Consider the following 18,457-nt stretch of genomic DNA (forward strand, 5'->3'; position numbering starts at 1 on the left):
CAGCTGACATTAAAGCTACACATGGCTCTAACTCAGTCATGTCAGTGCAAATGACAAGAGCTAAAGGAGTTGTGCCAAGCAGTGTTGCCACACAGATGTGAATGCAGCCTGCAATTAAATTTTTTTCCCATTGACTTCTATTTTTGCCCTGTTAGTCCAGAGGCAACTGAAAAAATCCAGGGCATCTTCTTGTCATGTTTCTAGTTGATTTATTGTGTTTTTTAAATGAGCTTAATCAAATAAGGGTATTTTCTGTACTGTGTGAGTGGTTCATGTGGTCGAAACTGCAGTAAGTGTCATGCATTAATCATACAAAAGTGGAAAATTTAAAATTGAATATACAAGACTCAAAGGTAAAGTTAAATAATTGAGTTTAACTTGACATAAAAACATCTTGACACAAAACACATCTTTGTTCAGCCCTTCTCCGCCACTCTGTGTTCAAAGTGCAGCACACTGAGGTCAACAAACAGATTATTTACTAAGAACACTAAAAGATGCATTGCTGCAATGCTTGTTGATATTGACATCAATCTCCTGATTAACCAGTACCATATTGCCTAAATGTTTACGAAGAGGAAATACAGATATGAACACAAGCACTCATTATTACCAGAGATACGTAGTAAATAGCAGCTCAGATAATGACTTGTTTGGAAACATCTACAAATCACGTGCTTCAGTTCAACACTAATAAAAACCAGACTGTCAAAGTCAATGTGTTGCTTGACTTCTTCCACTGAGCCACATCAGTTTTTCTGTAGTGAAAAACAAATCTCCAATCAACAGTGAGTGATTGCACCTTAAAAATAAAAATCACTGTGAATCTACTTAGTATGCTCATCATAAAATATAAAAAAGCATGAAAGTTATTTTTTGCATTGTATTTTAGGTATTGTTACAGAGTGTTGTCTGCACTAGTTCAAGAAAAGTCTAACTATACAAAAATATTAGATGCATTTGATCAGTTTAAAAAGCCGAAGTTGTCATAAGTTAACCTGATTGTTTTAAATACAGTTCCAGGTACCTAAGTTTTTGCTAAACAAAAAATACATTTCTCATTACTCAACTTCACAATTCAGATTTAGCAAAGTTAAAATTGTGCATGCCTTCTTATTTCCTGAACAAACAAATATTTGTGATCATGTTTTGTCCCCCCTTTCCATTTTGGAGTAAAACACTCAAGTAGTGTAATGGCACTTGGTGAAGACTCAGACCTTGCCTTTCTGTAATAAAGGCTGTTATTAAGAAAGAATTGTGTGCTGTAATATGACTATCCTCAACGGCACCATCTGAGAAAAGTTGGAAGTTGTTAAAGAACATGAAAGCTTACTTGGGAGAAACTCACTAAGTCGTTGCCCCCCCTACACACACACACACACACACACACACACACACACACACACACACACACACACACACACACACACACCAATCAGTTTATCTGTGAAAGTGCCTTTGAATAAAGAGGATTAGACAGTATGTGATATCGGTGATGTGATATTGGATGTGCATCTATGGGGACAAGTGTGCATGTGTGAAGTGTGAACATGAAGATGGTAGCTGTTTTTGCTGTACTGCACTATGTGTGCAAAATTAGATTACCATCACTGCTTCTGACCTCAATGTGAGTGGCGGCGTCCTCATACAAAGCTGGAGCAATAAGGGAGAATGTGCCCTACTGACATACAACAGCACATTCAGCATCCACTGCTATGACCCTACAGGCATGAGGCGCAGCAGCACACAGCTTAAGAGCATGTGGCATAACCAGAGAGAGATTGCAGAAAGCAAGTCAGATATTGCCCGGGAAATAAAGAAGTGCACCGTATGAAGGAGAAGAGGAAGAACAGAAACAAGGAAGTGGGAAAAGGAGGCCAAGAGTGGGAAGGGGGAAGGGAACTACTGAGAGCAAAATCAGTATGAAAGGGGAGAGAGTGAGAGAGAGAGAAGCTGCAAAAAAAAAAAGAGGAAGGATAAGCAGTCCTCAGAGCAGAGGCAGAACAGTGAGTACTGCATGGAGTAGTATATTGGTGGAACACTCATTGCTATAAAAGCAAAAAACAAAACTTATGGCAAATTAACAATGAAAAAAAAGAATGCAGGTTATTTTTCATAAAATTTGAGAGAGGGATTAGGAGGAGAATAAGTTCAAACACAAAGGCAAGTAGAGTGAAGCATGATATGAGTGTGTTTAGCTGTCAGCATTTTATGTGTTACTTTAGAAGAAAAGACACAAAAAGAAAGGTAAATAGAAGGTAAATGACTACACACTCCTGTTGTACATTGGCTTCTTACATTCCCAAACTGCAATGAATGCAGTTTAATGAGGAACGTGCTGTCACCTATTTAATAAAAGCTATGTATACAGACACACTTAGGTAATTGCACTGTAGATAATATTTTGTGTAGACACTCCGCATGCAAACACAGTTGCAGAGATCTGCTGAGCCAGCCAAGCAAACAGACAAAGCCACTGGAGTAAGCAGCCACACCCCCACAGAGGAAAGCATACAGAATGAATGCTTACATCAAACTAAATTAAGATCAGCAAGTTTCAAATGCAGCAGTAAAAATTTTTTCATCTGTTTTTGCAATAGTACAATACATATTAAAAAATGTTGATTTACTGTACAACAAAGGTGCATCCCATGTGTTTGCATTAAAGTAATTGCAGCTCATCCACTCCTCTTTCCATCTGTTTTTTTCCTAACTATTAAAAAGCAAACTATGATGGCGCAGGAATAAAATAAATAAAAATACAGTATAATTCTTTAAAAGACATGCAGTCAGCTCACAGTCTGTGTGATCCAATGACATTTCCAAGCACTTATTAGTTTTAATGAGATGCTCTCATTTTTAATCACATCTTTTCTGGGCATCTGCTGTCCAGGCACAGCTTAGCATTGCTGCTGTACTGCAACACACACACACACACAAAGCCTGATTTCTATCTCTCTCACACTCACGCACGGACACGTGCATATAAAATATTCATTCATGCACACATACGCTCAGAGGGGCAGTTATTGCTAGCAGAGCTAAATAAATCTGGACAGATGAACTACAGAGAAAGTGTGGCCAGCCTCGCTTACTCTGAATCTGAACCAATCCTTTACCTTCCTGTATTCAAGCTTTAGCTTGCTGCTTTATTTCACATGTTGCTCAGTAGCTTCTCATACAGCACCAGTTTTCAGCACAGACATATATGTTTATAATTTAAAATATGCTTTTTTTCTGTCAGTTTCCTGTGTAGGGAATCTAACACTGACCCAGTTTTTTGGGTGAATAGATTATCCCCCATAATATGAAATATCTAATTAAAAGCTAGAATATTCCTGCCTGTGCTATTCCTTTACTATCTGCAGCATGTGCTTCCTAGTTTACAGTGCTGAATGTGGCATTATAATCCATGAGTTTATATAGAAATAAACCAATTCTCATCAAATATTGTGAGGTTTCTATAGATGAGCTGTACAAAAGCCACATCCCCTCCCCCTACTCTACTGCTTTCTCCATCCCTCCCTCATTCATCCTCTTCCACTGCTGTTGCTAAGACCGTTGAGTGCATGCTAGTCTGTGGAAACCAGTAGAGTCTGAGAGGTGGATCTCCCAGTGTGTTGCTATGGGCAACACACAATGTTCGATAGAGAATCACCTCTCAGACTGTAGCTTGCAGACCTTCACACATGTAATAGAATGTGACCTATTTTCAGTAAGTCAAAGGGGATCATGCACTCTGAAGCTTGTGTGCAGTGTGCTAAATATACAGTCTTCTACATCAGTATTTCTCAATTCCAAAGCACAACAAGCCAATCAAATAAAAAGTAAATATAAGTAAAATTATATTGCTTGTTTTTCACTCCTGGAATGAATTCACATCCCTGCTGAAACAACCCCACCTGACTTGCTGCACATTGTGATGCACTGCACACGCGCCTCAGGCACTCTCTGCTCTTCTCTGTCTTAGCTCCAGCCATTCATGGCCCATTGAATCACCTCAACAGCATCAGCAAGCACAAACCACAAGAAATCTCATAGCCAGTCATTCAGTTGCTTTAAACCCATGTAAGAAACCTCATAGACAGGAAAGATATATAGATGCAATTAAAGATGAAAAAAAAAACAAAACAAGTGTATACAGCACAAAGCTCACAGTTTTTCATTCAGACTCAGACATAAATACATGCAAACCATAATAAGTATCTGTTTGGATATTTGGGTGATATTAGTATTATAAATAATGTTAAACTTCAAAAGCAGAGCACCGTATTATGGTATAGACACGGCATAGAAGATGCAGTTCAATTTGCTTATGAATTAGCAGTTTGGAATGTGTGAGAACCAACCAGAAAACCACATGTAAGCCATTTTATCAACACACAGCCTACTTATTTCACACAGTGAATATTTTTTTATGCTTCTTGATGGTTCCTGTTGAGTAGATTATTTTGTAAGATCAGCTTCTTTTTACCCCTTAACATTATAGCATAACTGCCTAGAAATAAAATTGTCTTTCTTACCTCTTCAGATGTGCGTCTCCTATCTGGAAGCACAAGTGTATTTGCATGGCTACCGGGAACTATAGTAGATCCTATACTCATTCTGGGTCCAACTAGCATGTACCGCTTCTCTCCTGATCTGTACTGGATGCTGTGACACAGTGTCCCGTCATAATTAGTCTCTGGCAGATATTTAGAAGTATAGTCTGTGGATTTGGAGCACTGCATTGCAATCAGCACGATTATACTGACGAGAAAAAGTACAGAAACTGCGCCCAAAGTTATCATGAGGTAAAATATGACATTACTGTCCTCATCATCTTTTGCTGCACTTTTAACATCAGAAGCTGCAAAAGCCTCTTTGGGCTCCACAAGTTTGACAATCACAGTAGCTGTTGCTGAGAGAGAAACGTTGCCGTTGTCTTTGACCAGTATTACCAGTTTATGCTCAGCCTCGTCTGTCTCTGTGAATGAGCGAAGTGTTCTGATCTGTCCTGTATAGCGGTCCAAAGCAAAGAGACTGTGGTCAGTCACTTCCTGCAGTGAAAAGAGCAACCAGCCGTTATATCCTATATCAGCGTCATAGGCTCTGACTTTAGTCACCAAGTGTCCTGCGTTGACGTTTCGGGGAATCTCCTCCACACCTTGAGCAGAACCGTTGGAGCTGAGTGGATACAGGATGACTGGGGCATTATCGTTCTGATCCAGGATGAAGACGTTGACTGTGACATTGTTGCTTAGTAATGGAGTTCCAGAATCTGAGGCAACAACTTGGAACTGGAAAGTTTTCAGCGTTTCAAAATCAAAACTTTTCAGTGCCACAATTTCTCCATTTTCAGGGTTTATACTTAGAAATGATGTCAATTTTTCATCAGCATTCCTCATAATATTATATGATATATGGGCGTTATCTCCCTCATCACAATCATGAGCACTGACAGAAAATAAAGATCCTCCAGCAGCGTTGTTTTCAGTCACATAAAACATATATGGGTTTGTTGAAAACTCTGGACTGTTGTCATTCACATCTGATATTGTCACACTTATTATCCTGTGAGATGACAATGGCGGGTTACCAGCATCTTTTGCAACAATTCTAATGTCATACTTCGGTTGATGCTCTCTATCCAGCAGTGACTTGGTGACTAAAGAGTACATATTTTCTTGTAATGAAGGCGTTAATGTGAAAGGTACACCTTCACTTACAGAACACATCACCTTTCCATTGACACCTGAATCTTTATCATTCACACTTATCAGTGCTACTGTCCTTCCTGGTTTGGAGTCCTCAGGGACTGCACTTGAAAAGGATGTCACCTCAATTTCAGGTGTGTTGTCATTTAAGTCCACAATAGTTATTTTAACACTTTTTTCTGTTGCCAGGGGGGCTGTCCCTTTATCAGAAGCTTTAATATCAATTTGATATCGGTCTTTTTCTTCATAGTCTATGGGCCCTTTCACAATAATTTCACCTGTATTGCTATCGACTTCAAAAAGTTGACGTAATTTCTTATTTACATTACTCCCAAATGAATAAACCACCTCCCCATTTAAACCATCATCTAAATCTGTGGCATTTACTTGTATGATAGTTGTGCCAATTGGGGAATTTTCATCAAGTACAGCAGTGTATGAGTCTCTGGCAAAAACCGGCATATTATCATTCACATCCAAAACATTAACAATAATTTCCATCGTCCCTGATCTAGCGGGTTTTCCTCCATCAACTGCTGTCAGCAGCAATCTGTGACTTCGCGCAGCCTCTTTGTCCAGCGCTTTATGTAAAAACAAAACAGGAATTTTGCCATCCTCTTCTCTATCCTTAACCTCCAAACGAAAATGGTCATTTTGACTGAGCTTATATTGTTGAACAGAAAACATGTCGCTGTCTGGATCACGGGCGCCTTGTAGCTGAAATCGCGCCCCAGGTAAAGCAGATTCGGATATCTCTAAATGCGTCTGGTTGTCCGTGAAGGTGGGAGAGTGGTCATTTACATCTAAAACCTCAATGCCGACATAGTGGACCTCTAAGGGATTCTCCAGCACAGTCTTTATGTTCAGAATACAGGTGGATATCCGTTCACACACCTCTTCTCGGTCTATTTTTCTGTTAACGTGTACTATGCCGTTGCTGTTGAGTTGAAACAGGGGTTCAGTCGATCCAGAAACGATGCGAAATCCTCTAGCATGCAAAGCACTCTGATCCAGCCCTAAATCTTTAGCGATATTTCCAACAACAGAACCCACCGTAAGCTCTTCGGGAATAGAGTATCGCAGCTGTGCGGAAGAAGAATACATAGTGAGAGCGAAGGAAACAATAAAGACGACCAGGCGCTCCAACAATACTCCGCATCCCCGTCGTGCCATGGCGAATTCACAGAATAAGCAAAGTAATACGAACAGGACGGTTAAACATTGAAATATGAATTTACACTGAAACACGGGAACTGATGAAAACCAAATATTCCAGGATACCTAAACATAATGTTTCTGAGGATATCAAAGATTTAAAGCCATTGCCCCAAAGCGCAAGTGCACCCTGTCGAGAAATACTGTAGCGCAAAACTACTGACGTAGAAGACGTACAGTCGGGAGTCGTTCATTTTCACACGCAGTGACACCATGCGAGCTGACGTTACAATGCAGATAAATATACAGGGAGTGCAGAATTATTAGGCAAGTTGTATTTTTGAGGAATAATTTTATTATTGAACAACAACCATGTTCTCAATGAACCCAAAAAACTCATTAATATCAAAGCTGAATGTTTTTGGAAGTAGTTTTTAGTTTGTCTTTAGTTTGAGCTATTTTAGGGGGATATCTGTGTGTGCAGGTGACTATTACTGTGCATAATTATTAGGCAACTTAACAAAAACCAAATATATACCCATTTCAATTATTTATTTTTACCAGTGAAACCAATATAACATCTCCACATTCACAAATATACATTTCTGACATTCAAAAACAAAACAAAAACAGATCAGCGACCAGTATAGCCACCTTTCTTTGCAAGGACACTCAAAAGCCTGCCATCCATGGATTCTGTCAGTGTTTTGATCTGTTCACCATCAACATTGCGTGCAGCAGCAACCACAGCCTCCCAGACACTGTTCAGAGAGGTGTACTGTTTTCCCTCCTTGTAAATCTCACATTTGATGATGGACCACCGGTTCTCAATGGGGTTCAGATCAGGTGAACAAGGAGGCCATGTCATTAGTTTTTCTTCTTTTATACCCTTTCTTGCCAGCCACGCTGTGGAGTACTTGGACGCGTGTGATGGAGCATTGTCCTGCATGAAAATCATGTTTTTCTTGAAGGATGCAGACTTCTTCCTGTACCACTGCTTGAAGAAGGTGTCTTCCAGAAACTGGCAGTAGGACTGGGAGTTGAGCTTGACTCCATCCTCAACCCGAAAAGGCCCCACAAGCTCATCTTTGATGATACCAGCCCAAACCAGTACTCCACCTCCACCTTGCTGGCGTCTGAGTCGGACTGGAGCTCTCTGCCCTTTACCAATCCAGCCACGGGCCCATCCATCTGGCCCATCAAGACTCACTCTCATTTCATCAGTCCATAAAACCTTAGAAAAATCAGTCTTGAGATATTTCTTGGCCCAGTCTTGACGTTTCAGCTTGTGTGTCTTGTTCAGTGGTGGTCGTCTTTCAGCCTTTCTTACCTTGGCCATGTCTCTGAGTATTGCACACCTTGTGCTTTTGGGCACTCCAGTGATGTTGCAGCTCTGAAATATGGCCAAACTGGTGGCAAGTGGCATCTTGGCAGCTGCACGCTTGACTTTTCTCAGTTCATGGGCAGTTATTTTGCGCCTTGGTTTTTCCATACGCTTCTTGCGACCCTGTTGACTATTTTGAATGAAACGCTTGATTGTTCGATGATCACGCTTCAGAAGCTTTGCAATTTTAAGACTGCTGCATCCCTCTGCAAGATATCTCACTATTTTTGACTTTTCTGAGCCTGTCAAGTCCTTCTTTTGACCCATTTTGCCAAAGGAAAGGAAGTTGCCTAATAATTATGCACACCTGATATAGGGTGTTGATGTCATTAGACCACACCCCTTCTCATTACAGAGATGCACATCACCTAATATGCTTAATTGGTAGTAGGCTTTCGAGCCTATACAGCTTGGAGTAAGACAACATGCATGAAGAGGATAATGTGGACAAAATACTCATTTGCCTAATAATTCTGCACTCCCTGTAAATAGTGTTTAAAAGCTTCAACTTCGTGTCGAGGGGTCAAGCAAAACATGGGAAAAGTGCACTCGAAATCATTTCAACATAAACAAAATCATCTCGTTCAAGCACTTCCAAAATATATTAATGTTAATTTTACTTCATGAGATATTCCAATTAAGAGAGACATTCTTACCTCTTCAGATGTGCCTCTCCTATCAGGAAGCACTAGAGTATTTGCATGGCTACCCGGAACTATGGTAGATCCTATACTCATTCTGGGTCCAACGAGCATGTACCGCTTCTCTCCTGATCTGTACTGGATGCTGTTACACAGTGTCCCGTCATAATTAGTCTCTGACAGATATTTAGAAGTATAGTCTGTGGATTTGGAGCACTGCATCGCAATCAGCACGATGATACTGACCAGAAAAAGTACAGAAACTGCACCCAAAGTTATCATGAGGTAAAATATGACATTACTGTCCTCATCATCTTTTGCTGCACTTTTAACATCAGAAGCTGCAAAAGCCTCTTTGGGCTCCACAAGTTTGACAATCACAGTAGCTGTTGCTGAGAGAGAAACGTTGCCGTTGTCTTTGACCAGTATTACCAGTTTATGCTCAGCCTCGTCTGTCTCTGTGAATGAGCGAAGTGTTCTGATCTGTCCTGTATAGCGGTCCAAAGCAAAGAGACTGTGATCAGTAACTTCCTGCAGTGAAAAGAGCAACCAGCCGTTATATCCTATATCAGCATCATAGGCTCTGACTTTAGTCACCAAGTGTCCTGCGTTGACGTTTCGGGGAATCTCCTCCACCCCTTGAGCAGAACCGTTAGAGCTGAGTGGATACAGGATGACTGGGGCATTATCGTTCTGATCCAGTATGAAGACGTTGACTGTGACGTTGTTGCTTAGTGACGGAGTTCCAGAATCTGAGGCAACAACTTGGAACTGGAAAGTTTTCAGTGTTTCAAAGTCAAAGGTTTTTAACGCCGTAACATCTCCACTTTCCGAGTTAATATTTAAAAACAATGCCATACTGCCTTCGCTGTTGTCCCGATAAACGTGATATGAAATGCGCGCATTATCACTATCATCACAATCGGACGCCTTTACTGAAAATAATTGTGCACCTAAATCGTTATTTTCAGTGATGTAAAATATGTAAGGACTGACTGAAAACTGAGGCCTGTTGTCGTTCACGTCTGATATCGCCACAGTTATTGTCTTTTCACTTAAGAGTGATGGAACACCAGCATCCTTTGCAACAACTGTAAGTTCATAAAAATACCTTTCTTCTCTGTCCAGCAGTGAGTTGGTCACTATGGCGTACATATTATCTTGGAAGGATGGCGATATAGCAAAAGGAACATCCTCAGGTATGAAACATGAGACTTTCCCATTGGGACCTGAATCTAAATCATCCACGCTGATCAAAGCTACTGTTGTTCCAATCCTACAGTCTTCGGGAACTGACTTAGAAAATGACGTAACTTCAATCTCGGGTGGGTTATCGTTCAGGTCGATTACCTTTATTATCACACTTTTGTCTGTTGATAAAGGGATAGTGCCCTCATCAGACGCTCTTATATCAATTTCATAGCGTTTATTTTCTTCGTAATCAATTTCACCAGTCACTTTAATTTCGCCCGTGGTCGAGTCTATATAAAACAGTTTTTGCAGTTTGATTTCCACTTCCTTACCAAAAGAGTAAACAATTTTACCGTTTGCTCCCTCATCTAGATCTGTGGCATTAACCCGAATGACTAGCGTGCCGGGGGCTGCGTTTTCATTTAACATAGCAGAGTATACATCTTCTGTAAAAACAGGTGCATTGTCATTAACATCAAGTACCTCAATCAGTATTTGCGTTGTCCCAGACTTTGGCGGTCTCCCCCCATCAATGGCGGTAAGGAGAAGCTTTTGCTCTCTCGCAGCCTCTCTATCTAACTGCTTCTGTAAAACTAGAAATGGCATTTTACCTTCATCTCTATCTTTTATCTCCAAATGAAAATGATCACTGTGACTTAGTTTATACTGGTGAACAGAGAACTGGCTACCGTCTGGGTCTCGTGCAGGTTGGAGCTGAAATCTTGCACCCGGTATCGTCGATTCAAATATTTCAAGTCGTTTCTCTTTCTCTGGAAAGACGGGGGAGTGGTCGTTTACATCCACCACCTCTATGGTCACATAATGGATTTCCAGAGGATTTTCTAGCACTGTTTTAAGGTTTATTACACAATCGATGCTTCTTTCACAAATCTCTTCCCTGTCCACTTTCCTACTCACATACAGAACACCGTCGTCTTGATTCAAATGAAAAAGGGGTTCCTTTGAACTGCCAACAATGCGGTACTTTCTTTCCTTCAGCGTAACCTTATCAATCCCCGCGTCTTTCGCAATGTTTCCAACAACACTTCCTTCTTTAACCTCTTCAGAGATGGAATATCTGATCTGAGCCGAGGCTTCGCTCCAAAACATCACCAATGCCACCGCGTAGGCTATGCATCTCCATCGCTCGATCCACGTCGGCCGTCCTCTTTGTTCCATTATGTGCAGAATAAAATTATGACCTCAGGATCAATTATTGTGTCGTTTACAAATAAAATGCAGCAGGGTTCTTTTTTAACCTGCTCTCCATAATTTAAACCTATCTGTGCACACCACTGAGAACGATAAACAGCTGATTTCTTATTTAAGCTCGTTGCACGAAATGCCAAAATACAGGGTTGCACCAGTTGGTGACGACAAAAAGACACTAGAGAAAACATTTGTAATTACACCGACACCATGCGATATACAACGTTATTGCAGCACCGTGAACCTAAGAAATAAAATAAAATCAACTAAATTCAAGCAACAAAACTATTTGGCAACTGCAGCAAGCAAAACAGCGTTCTGCTAAGAATAAGATATATTATCGGTGATTTGTAAGGTTCCTTCTTTGGAAATCTATATGAGTTATTTCTGTTTTATTTCTAATAAAAAGGCTTGTAGTACTGAAACAACTTTCAGCACTACGGACAGCAACACTACCGACCACAGGCAGACGCACACTGACAAAGTCTGATACACTTTCAGCACACATAAATGTTATGAGAACTAAATAAACATGCGCGTTATAGATTTAACTATCCAACGACAATAAGACAACATTATATGTATTAAAACACGGTGTCATTGTCGATAATGTCTTTTAAACGTCAGAAATTGCGCCATAATTTGCTCTGAACACGCTCATCATTCTAAAAGGTCATCACTGTGGTTTCCCCATTTGGAAAATATATAACACCCAGTAACTTAAGTGATACAATTCGGTTCCCTGCAATTCCTTGAAATCTGCTACAGTTTTGTCAGGGGCCTCTAAAGTGGGAAAATTTCCAAAGAAATATTTCAGGTGTTCTAGTTCTGAAAAGCAATTATTTCTTTCTTGAATTTTTAAAATTAAATCTATCATGTTCAGTCGAAAGGTTGTCTGCTTCTGATTTATTAGATAATTTCAGTTTCAAATGCAAAAGGGATAAACATTAATATAAAACCACAGCACACTAACTGTAGTTTAATTTATGATTTTAACAGATCAGCTCGTTACTTGTTAGCAAACACACACCAACCATCTCATTAACACACACACAGCTAGTTTGGGTGATCAATACACACTACACATTTGTGTTCTATTTCTATTCAGCTGTTATAAAGAGAAAGTTTAATGCAGCACTTTGAACATATTTATGTCAACGGAATTCAAGCTCTAAATATGTTGAGTCAGTATTTTTTGGAATGTCTGAGAATTGTGAACTACTCTCAAAACAACTGTTTAAATAAAGCCTTTCTTACCTCTTCAGATGTGCGTCTCCTATCAGGAAGCACAAGAGTATTTGCATGGCTACCCGGGACTATGGTAGATCCTATACTCATTCTGGGTCCAACTAGCATGTACCGCTTCTCTCCTGATCTGTACTGGATGCTGTGACACAGTGTCCCGTCATAATTAGTCTCTGGCAAATATTTAGAAGTATAGTCTGTGGATTTGGAGCACTGCATCGCAATCAGCACGATGATGCTGACGAGAAAAAGTACAGAAACTGCGCCCAAAGTTATCATGAGGTAAAATATGACGTTACTGTCCTCATACTTTGCTGCACTTTTAACATCTGACGCTGCAAAAGCCTCTTTGGGCTCCACAAGTTTGACAATCACAGTAGCTGTTGCTGAGAGAGAAACGTTGCCATTGTCTTTGACCAGTATTACCAGTTTATGCTCAGCCCCGTCTGTCTCTGTGAATGAGCGAAGTGTTCTGATCTGTCCTGTATAGCGATCCAAAGCAAAGAGACTGTGGTCAGTCACTTCCTGCAGTGAAAAGAGCAACCAGCCGTTATATCCTATATCAGCGTCATAGGCTCTGACTTTAGTCACCAAGTGTCCTGCGTTGACGTTTCGGGGAATCTCCTCCACACCTTGAGCAGAGCCGTTGGAGGTGAGTGGATACAGGATGACTGGAGCGTTGTCGTTCTGATCCAGGATGAAGACGTTGACTGTGACGTTGTTGCTTAGTGGCGGAGTTCCAGAATCTGAGGCAACAACTTGGAACTGGAAAGTTTTCAGCGTTTCAAAGTCAAAACTTTTCAGCGTTAAAATTTCGCCATTATTAGCGTTTATGTTTAGAAATGAAGTGACTTTATTATCTTCGACTCCATCTCTGATAATATGATAGGAAATGCGCGCATTGTCATTCTCATCACGATCAGAGGCTTTAACAGAAAACACTGAAGCTCCTGGATTATTCCCCTCAGTAACATAGAAAGTATATGGGCTGAATGAAAACTCTGGACGGTTGTCATTCACATCTGACACCGTAACACTTATTGTGTTTTCAGATGATAACGATGGTTGGCCAGCGTCTTTTGCAACTACTGTTATTATATATTGTGACTGTTTCTCTCTGTCTAGAGGGGTCTTGGTTACTAATGAATACATGTTATCCTGTAAAGATGGTGATAAAATAAAAGGGACATCACCAATTACACTACAAATAACCTTTCCATTGACCCCAGAGTCCAAATCATTTACACTGATAAGAGCTACTGTAGTTCCAGGTCTGGAATCTTCTGGGATAGAGCTGGAAAATGAGGTAACCTCAATATCAGGTGCGTTATCATTCACATCAACTATCTTAATAATCACGCTTTTTTGTGTAGCCATTGGAGGCAGGCCTTTGTCTGATGCCTGAATTTCAATTTCGTATCTGTCTCTCTCTTCGTAGTCTATTAAACCTTTTACAATGATCTCACCTGTTTTCTGATTAATATCAAAAAGCTTAAAGAATTTACGATTCACGCCATTGCTAAATGAATAAACCACATCCCCGTTGGGTCCATCATCTAAATCTGTTGCGTTTACCTGAATGACTGTTGTATTTACCCGAGCATTTTCATGAAGCGTCACTGTGTAAGCATCTTTAGAGAAGACGGGGCCATTATCATTTACATCTAAAACACTGACTAGAACATTCATAGTACCCGATTTCGGAGGTTTACCCCCGTCCATGGCCGTTAGTATGAGCGTGTGGCTTCCTGCAGTCTCTCTGTCTAAAGATTTTTGAACAATCAGTACAGGTATTTTACCGTCGTCTCCTGAGTCTTTAACCTCCAAACGAAAGTGGTCATTAGAGCTAAGTTTATACTGCTGAAGAGAGAAGGGGCCACTGTCTGGATCTCGTGCGGGTTGCAGCGGGATTCGCACGCCTGGTAGCACAGACTCAAAAATCTCCAGTTTTGTCTCTTTTTCAGGGAATGTGGGAGAATGATCATTTAAATCCACCACTTCTATAGCAACATAATGGACTTCCAGTGGGTTTTCTAGCACCGTTTTGAGATTTATTGTACAAGTACTGCTCCGCTCGCAAACCTCTTCCCGGTCGATTTTTCTCCTCGTGTACAGGATCCCGTCGTTTTGATCCACATTAAAAAGAGGATCTGTGGCACTGGTTACAATCCGGTATTTCCTGCCTTTTAGTGTGCTTTTCTCTAATCCCAAATCTTTTGCTATATTTCCAACCACAGTTCCTTCTTCAACTTCCTCAGAAATGGAATATCTTAATTGAGCCGATGCCACACCGCACAGAAGCATAGCGATCAAGCACACAACCCTCCGTCCTTTCATCCACGTTCGTTCGCATCCACTTTGTCCCATCATTAAAACAAAACTAATCAATCCTTCGCGGTGTCAGTCACAGTGTCATAAGAAAAGAGTCCAACACGCACATACCAATGAGATGCTTATTTCAAAAGACGTAACAAATCCGGACAATTTGTAAAACGATCGCTGCACCCATTCGACTTATTCTGTCTGTAGGGAACTGCGAAGATAATAAAAAGGTGGAACCCTAATGCAATGACGACAAGATACAGTCTGTCTTTTGCCAACACACTGACACCGTGCGAATTCGTTGCGTATTGCAAGAAAGTCAAAATACTGCAGCTGTTTCCAGGAAATTCTAAAGGAGCATGTTTGTTTACTTTGACTTACAGGCTTAGAGGAATCTGAAAAAAAGTTTTCCTCATTAGCTAATTAGAAGGTTCTAAGTGGAGACAGTAGAATTAGATTCCGAAAAACGTTAGATGTTTCCAGATAATAACTTTACATACTAATACTCTGATATTTTTATACAAAATATTTATAGTATTTAAATTTATTTTAAAATAATTTTCAAATCGGGACATGAATACTATGTCAGGAAAACGGACAGTGAATAACGGCCGGTCAAAATGCCTTTCTGTGACGTTATAGAAGGTAAATGAAGTAATATCACATGACTGCAAACTATTCCGTTCTCCAACATAAATGTCTTACCTCTTCAGATGCTCGTCTCCTATCAGGTAGCACTAGAGTATTTGCATGACTCCCAGGTACTATAGTAGATCCTATACTCATTCTGGGTCCAACTAGCATGTACCGCTTCTCTCCTGATCTGTACTGGATGCTGTGACACAGTGTCCCATCATAATTAGTCTCTGGCAGATATTTAGAAGTATAGTCTGTGGATTTGGAGCACTGCATCGCAATCAGCACGATGATGCTGACGAGAAAAAGTACAGAAACTGCACCCAAAGTTATCATGAGGTAAAATATGACATTACTGTCCTCATCATCTTTTGCTGCACTTTTAACATCTGACGCTGCAAAAGCTTCTTTGGGCTCCACAAGTTTGACAATCACAGTAGCTGTTGCTGAGAGAGAAACGTTGCCGTTGTCTTTGACCAGTATTACCAGTTTATGCTCAGCCTCGTCTGTCTCTGTGAATGAGCGAAGTGTTCTGATCTGTCCTGTATAGCGGTCCAAAGCAAAGAGACTGTGGTCAGTAACTTCCTGGAGGGAAAAGAGCAACCAGCCGTTATATCCTATATCAGCGTCATAGGCTCTGACTTTAGTCACCAAGTGTCCTGCGTTGACGTTTCGGGGAATCTCCTCCACGCCTTTAGTCGAGCCGTTGGAGCTGAGTGGATACAGGATGACTGGGGTGTTGTCGTTCTGATCCAGGATGAAGACGTTGACTGTGACGTTGTTGCTTAGTGACGGAGTTCCAGAATCTGCCGCAACAACTTGGAACTGGAAAGTTTTCAGCGTTTCAAAGTCAAAACTTTTCAGCGCTAAAATGTCCCCATTTTCAGAGTTTATGTTTAGAAATGAAGTGACTTTGTTATCGTCACTTCCAACTCTGATAATATGATAGGAAATGCGCGCATTGTCATTCTCATCACGATCAGAGGCTTTAACAGAAAAAACTGAAGCTCCTGGATTGTTCCCCTCAGTAACATAGAAAGTATATGGGCTGAGTGAAAACTCTGGACTGTTGTCATTCACATCGGACACCGCAACGCTTATTGTCTTTTCAGATGATAACGGAGGCTGACCTGCGTCTTTTGCAGTTATTGTCAACTCGTATTGTGACTGTTTCTCTCTGTCCAGAGGGGATTTGGTCACTAATGAATACATTTTGTCCTGTAAAGATGGTGACAATGCAAACGGAACATCGTCACCTAAGGAACAAATGACTTTTCCATTAAGACCAGAATCCAAGTCGTTTACACTAATAAGAGCTACTGTAGTTCCAGGTCTGGAATCTTCTGGGATGGAGCTGGAAAATGATGTAACTTCAATCTCAGGTGCGTTATCATTTACATCAACAATCTTAATAATTACACTCTTTTCCGTAGTTAACGGAGCCAAACCTCTATCTGACGCCTGAATTTCAATCTCATATTTATCCTTTTGCTCATAATCTAGCAGACCTTTTACAGTTATCTTTCCTGTTGACTGGTCAATATCAAAAAGGTTAAAGACATTATTACTCACACTGTTGCCAAATGAGTAAACTACCTCTCCGTTCTGACTGTGATCTGGATCAGTTGCATTCACTTGTATGACTTCTGTACCCACTGGAGCATTTTCATTAAGCTTAACCGAATAAAGATCCTTTGAGAAAATGGGCGTGTTATCATTAACATCCAAAACATTTACCAAAATGTTCATGTCTCCAGATTTTGGTGGCTTTCCCCCATCTAGTGCGGTCAGCACCAATGAGTGACTGTGCGCTGCTTCCCTATCTAGTGCTTTTTGTAAAACCAGTATAGGTATTTTACCATCATCTCCTTTATCCCTCACTTCTAAACGGAAGTGGTCGTTGTGGTTAAGTTTATACTGCTGCACAGAAAACTGACCACTGTCTAGATCCCGTGAAGGTTTTAACTGAAATCGTGCTCCGGGTAGAACGGATTCTGAAATCTCCAGTATTTTATTTTCCTCTGGAAAAACTGGAGCATGGTCATTTATATCGAGCACATCTACTCCTACGTAATGGACCTCCAGTGGGTTTTCTAGCACAGTTTTAACATTTATCACACACGTACTGCTCTTCGCGCACACCTCTTCTCTGTCGATCTTTCGGCTCACATACAGGATACCATCGTTCTGATTTACGTGGAAAAGGGGTTCAGCACCGCTAGAAACAATCCTGTACTTCCTTGTTTTCAGTGTGCTTTTATCTAATCCTAGATCTTTTGCGATGTTTCCAACAACCGTTCCCTCGTTAGTTTCCTCTGAGATCGAATACCTCAATTGTGCCGACGCCAAGCTCCACAAAAACAGGACAACAATGCAGATGACATCGCGTCGTCTCCCCATTCCTTTCTCATGTCCTCTTTGTTCCATGGTTACACCCGAAAGCATCAGTGTCACTTATAAGAGCAAACCGGCACTGCAGCGATCCATCACAAATCGTCCATGAGTAAAGAATAATCACCCTTTTCCTAAAACGAGCATAAGCACGAACAGCGTATTCCCAAGCTCAGAAACGACTGCTGTAATATCCAAACCGGGACGCTATCAAGAGGCTGAACCAAAATGCAACGATAGAAAACGCATTTAATGCTGCCTCTTTTCACTATACTGACACCTTGTGAGCAAAACAATCACTACAGAAAATCAGAACTATGTGAAACTTTAATCGAAAGTTCAAACTCATGTGTTATTCTTATTTTGAAGTTCTCGACATAAATTGAGGGGTATTTGTAAATAAATTATAAGGTAGTGCACTCTTGAAAAAACGCTCAAAGAAAAAAAGTATCTGAAAGTGTGGAGAAGATTTCCTCTAAATCACCAGTAAATTAAATTACCTCATGTCATTAAATTTGATTTATATGTCATATCAGTTACAGCTAATAGAGCTCTGTTGGGACTGTTTACTGTGAAGTGAGCATAAA

At 40.6% G+C, this 18,457-nt stretch overlaps 2 protein-coding genes across 3 annotated transcripts in view; both read right to left on the minus strand.

Moving 5' to 3' along the window:
- The window catches only part of LOC112842421 (protocadherin alpha-3-like), a 50,509-nt gene that overhangs the window by 11,570 nt on the left and 20,482 nt on the right, over positions 1–18,457 (minus strand). The window lies entirely within an intron of this gene.
- The window catches only part of LOC102082177 (protocadherin alpha-8), a 38,132-nt gene that overhangs the window by 2,961 nt on the left and 16,714 nt on the right, over positions 1–18,457 (minus strand). The window contains exon 1 of one of the 2 annotated variants that reach the window (XM_025899004.1): positions 12,534–15,208. The exons of the other annotated variant lie outside the window; for it this stretch is intronic. Within the exon in view, the coding sequence (XP_025754789.1) occupies positions 12,534–14,891 (2,358 nt within the window). The 5' untranslated portion in view covers positions 14,892–15,208. Of the gene's footprint in view, positions 1–12,533; positions 15,209–18,457 lie in introns of those variants that run through there. 2 annotated transcript variants of the gene reach the window in all.

This window comes from Oreochromis niloticus, linkage group LG2 (genome assembly GCF_001858045.2).
Source record: "Oreochromis niloticus isolate F11D_XX linkage group LG2, O_niloticus_UMD_NMBU, whole genome shotgun sequence".
Lineage (NCBI taxonomy): Eukaryota > Metazoa > Chordata > Actinopteri > Cichliformes > Cichlidae > Oreochromis > Oreochromis niloticus.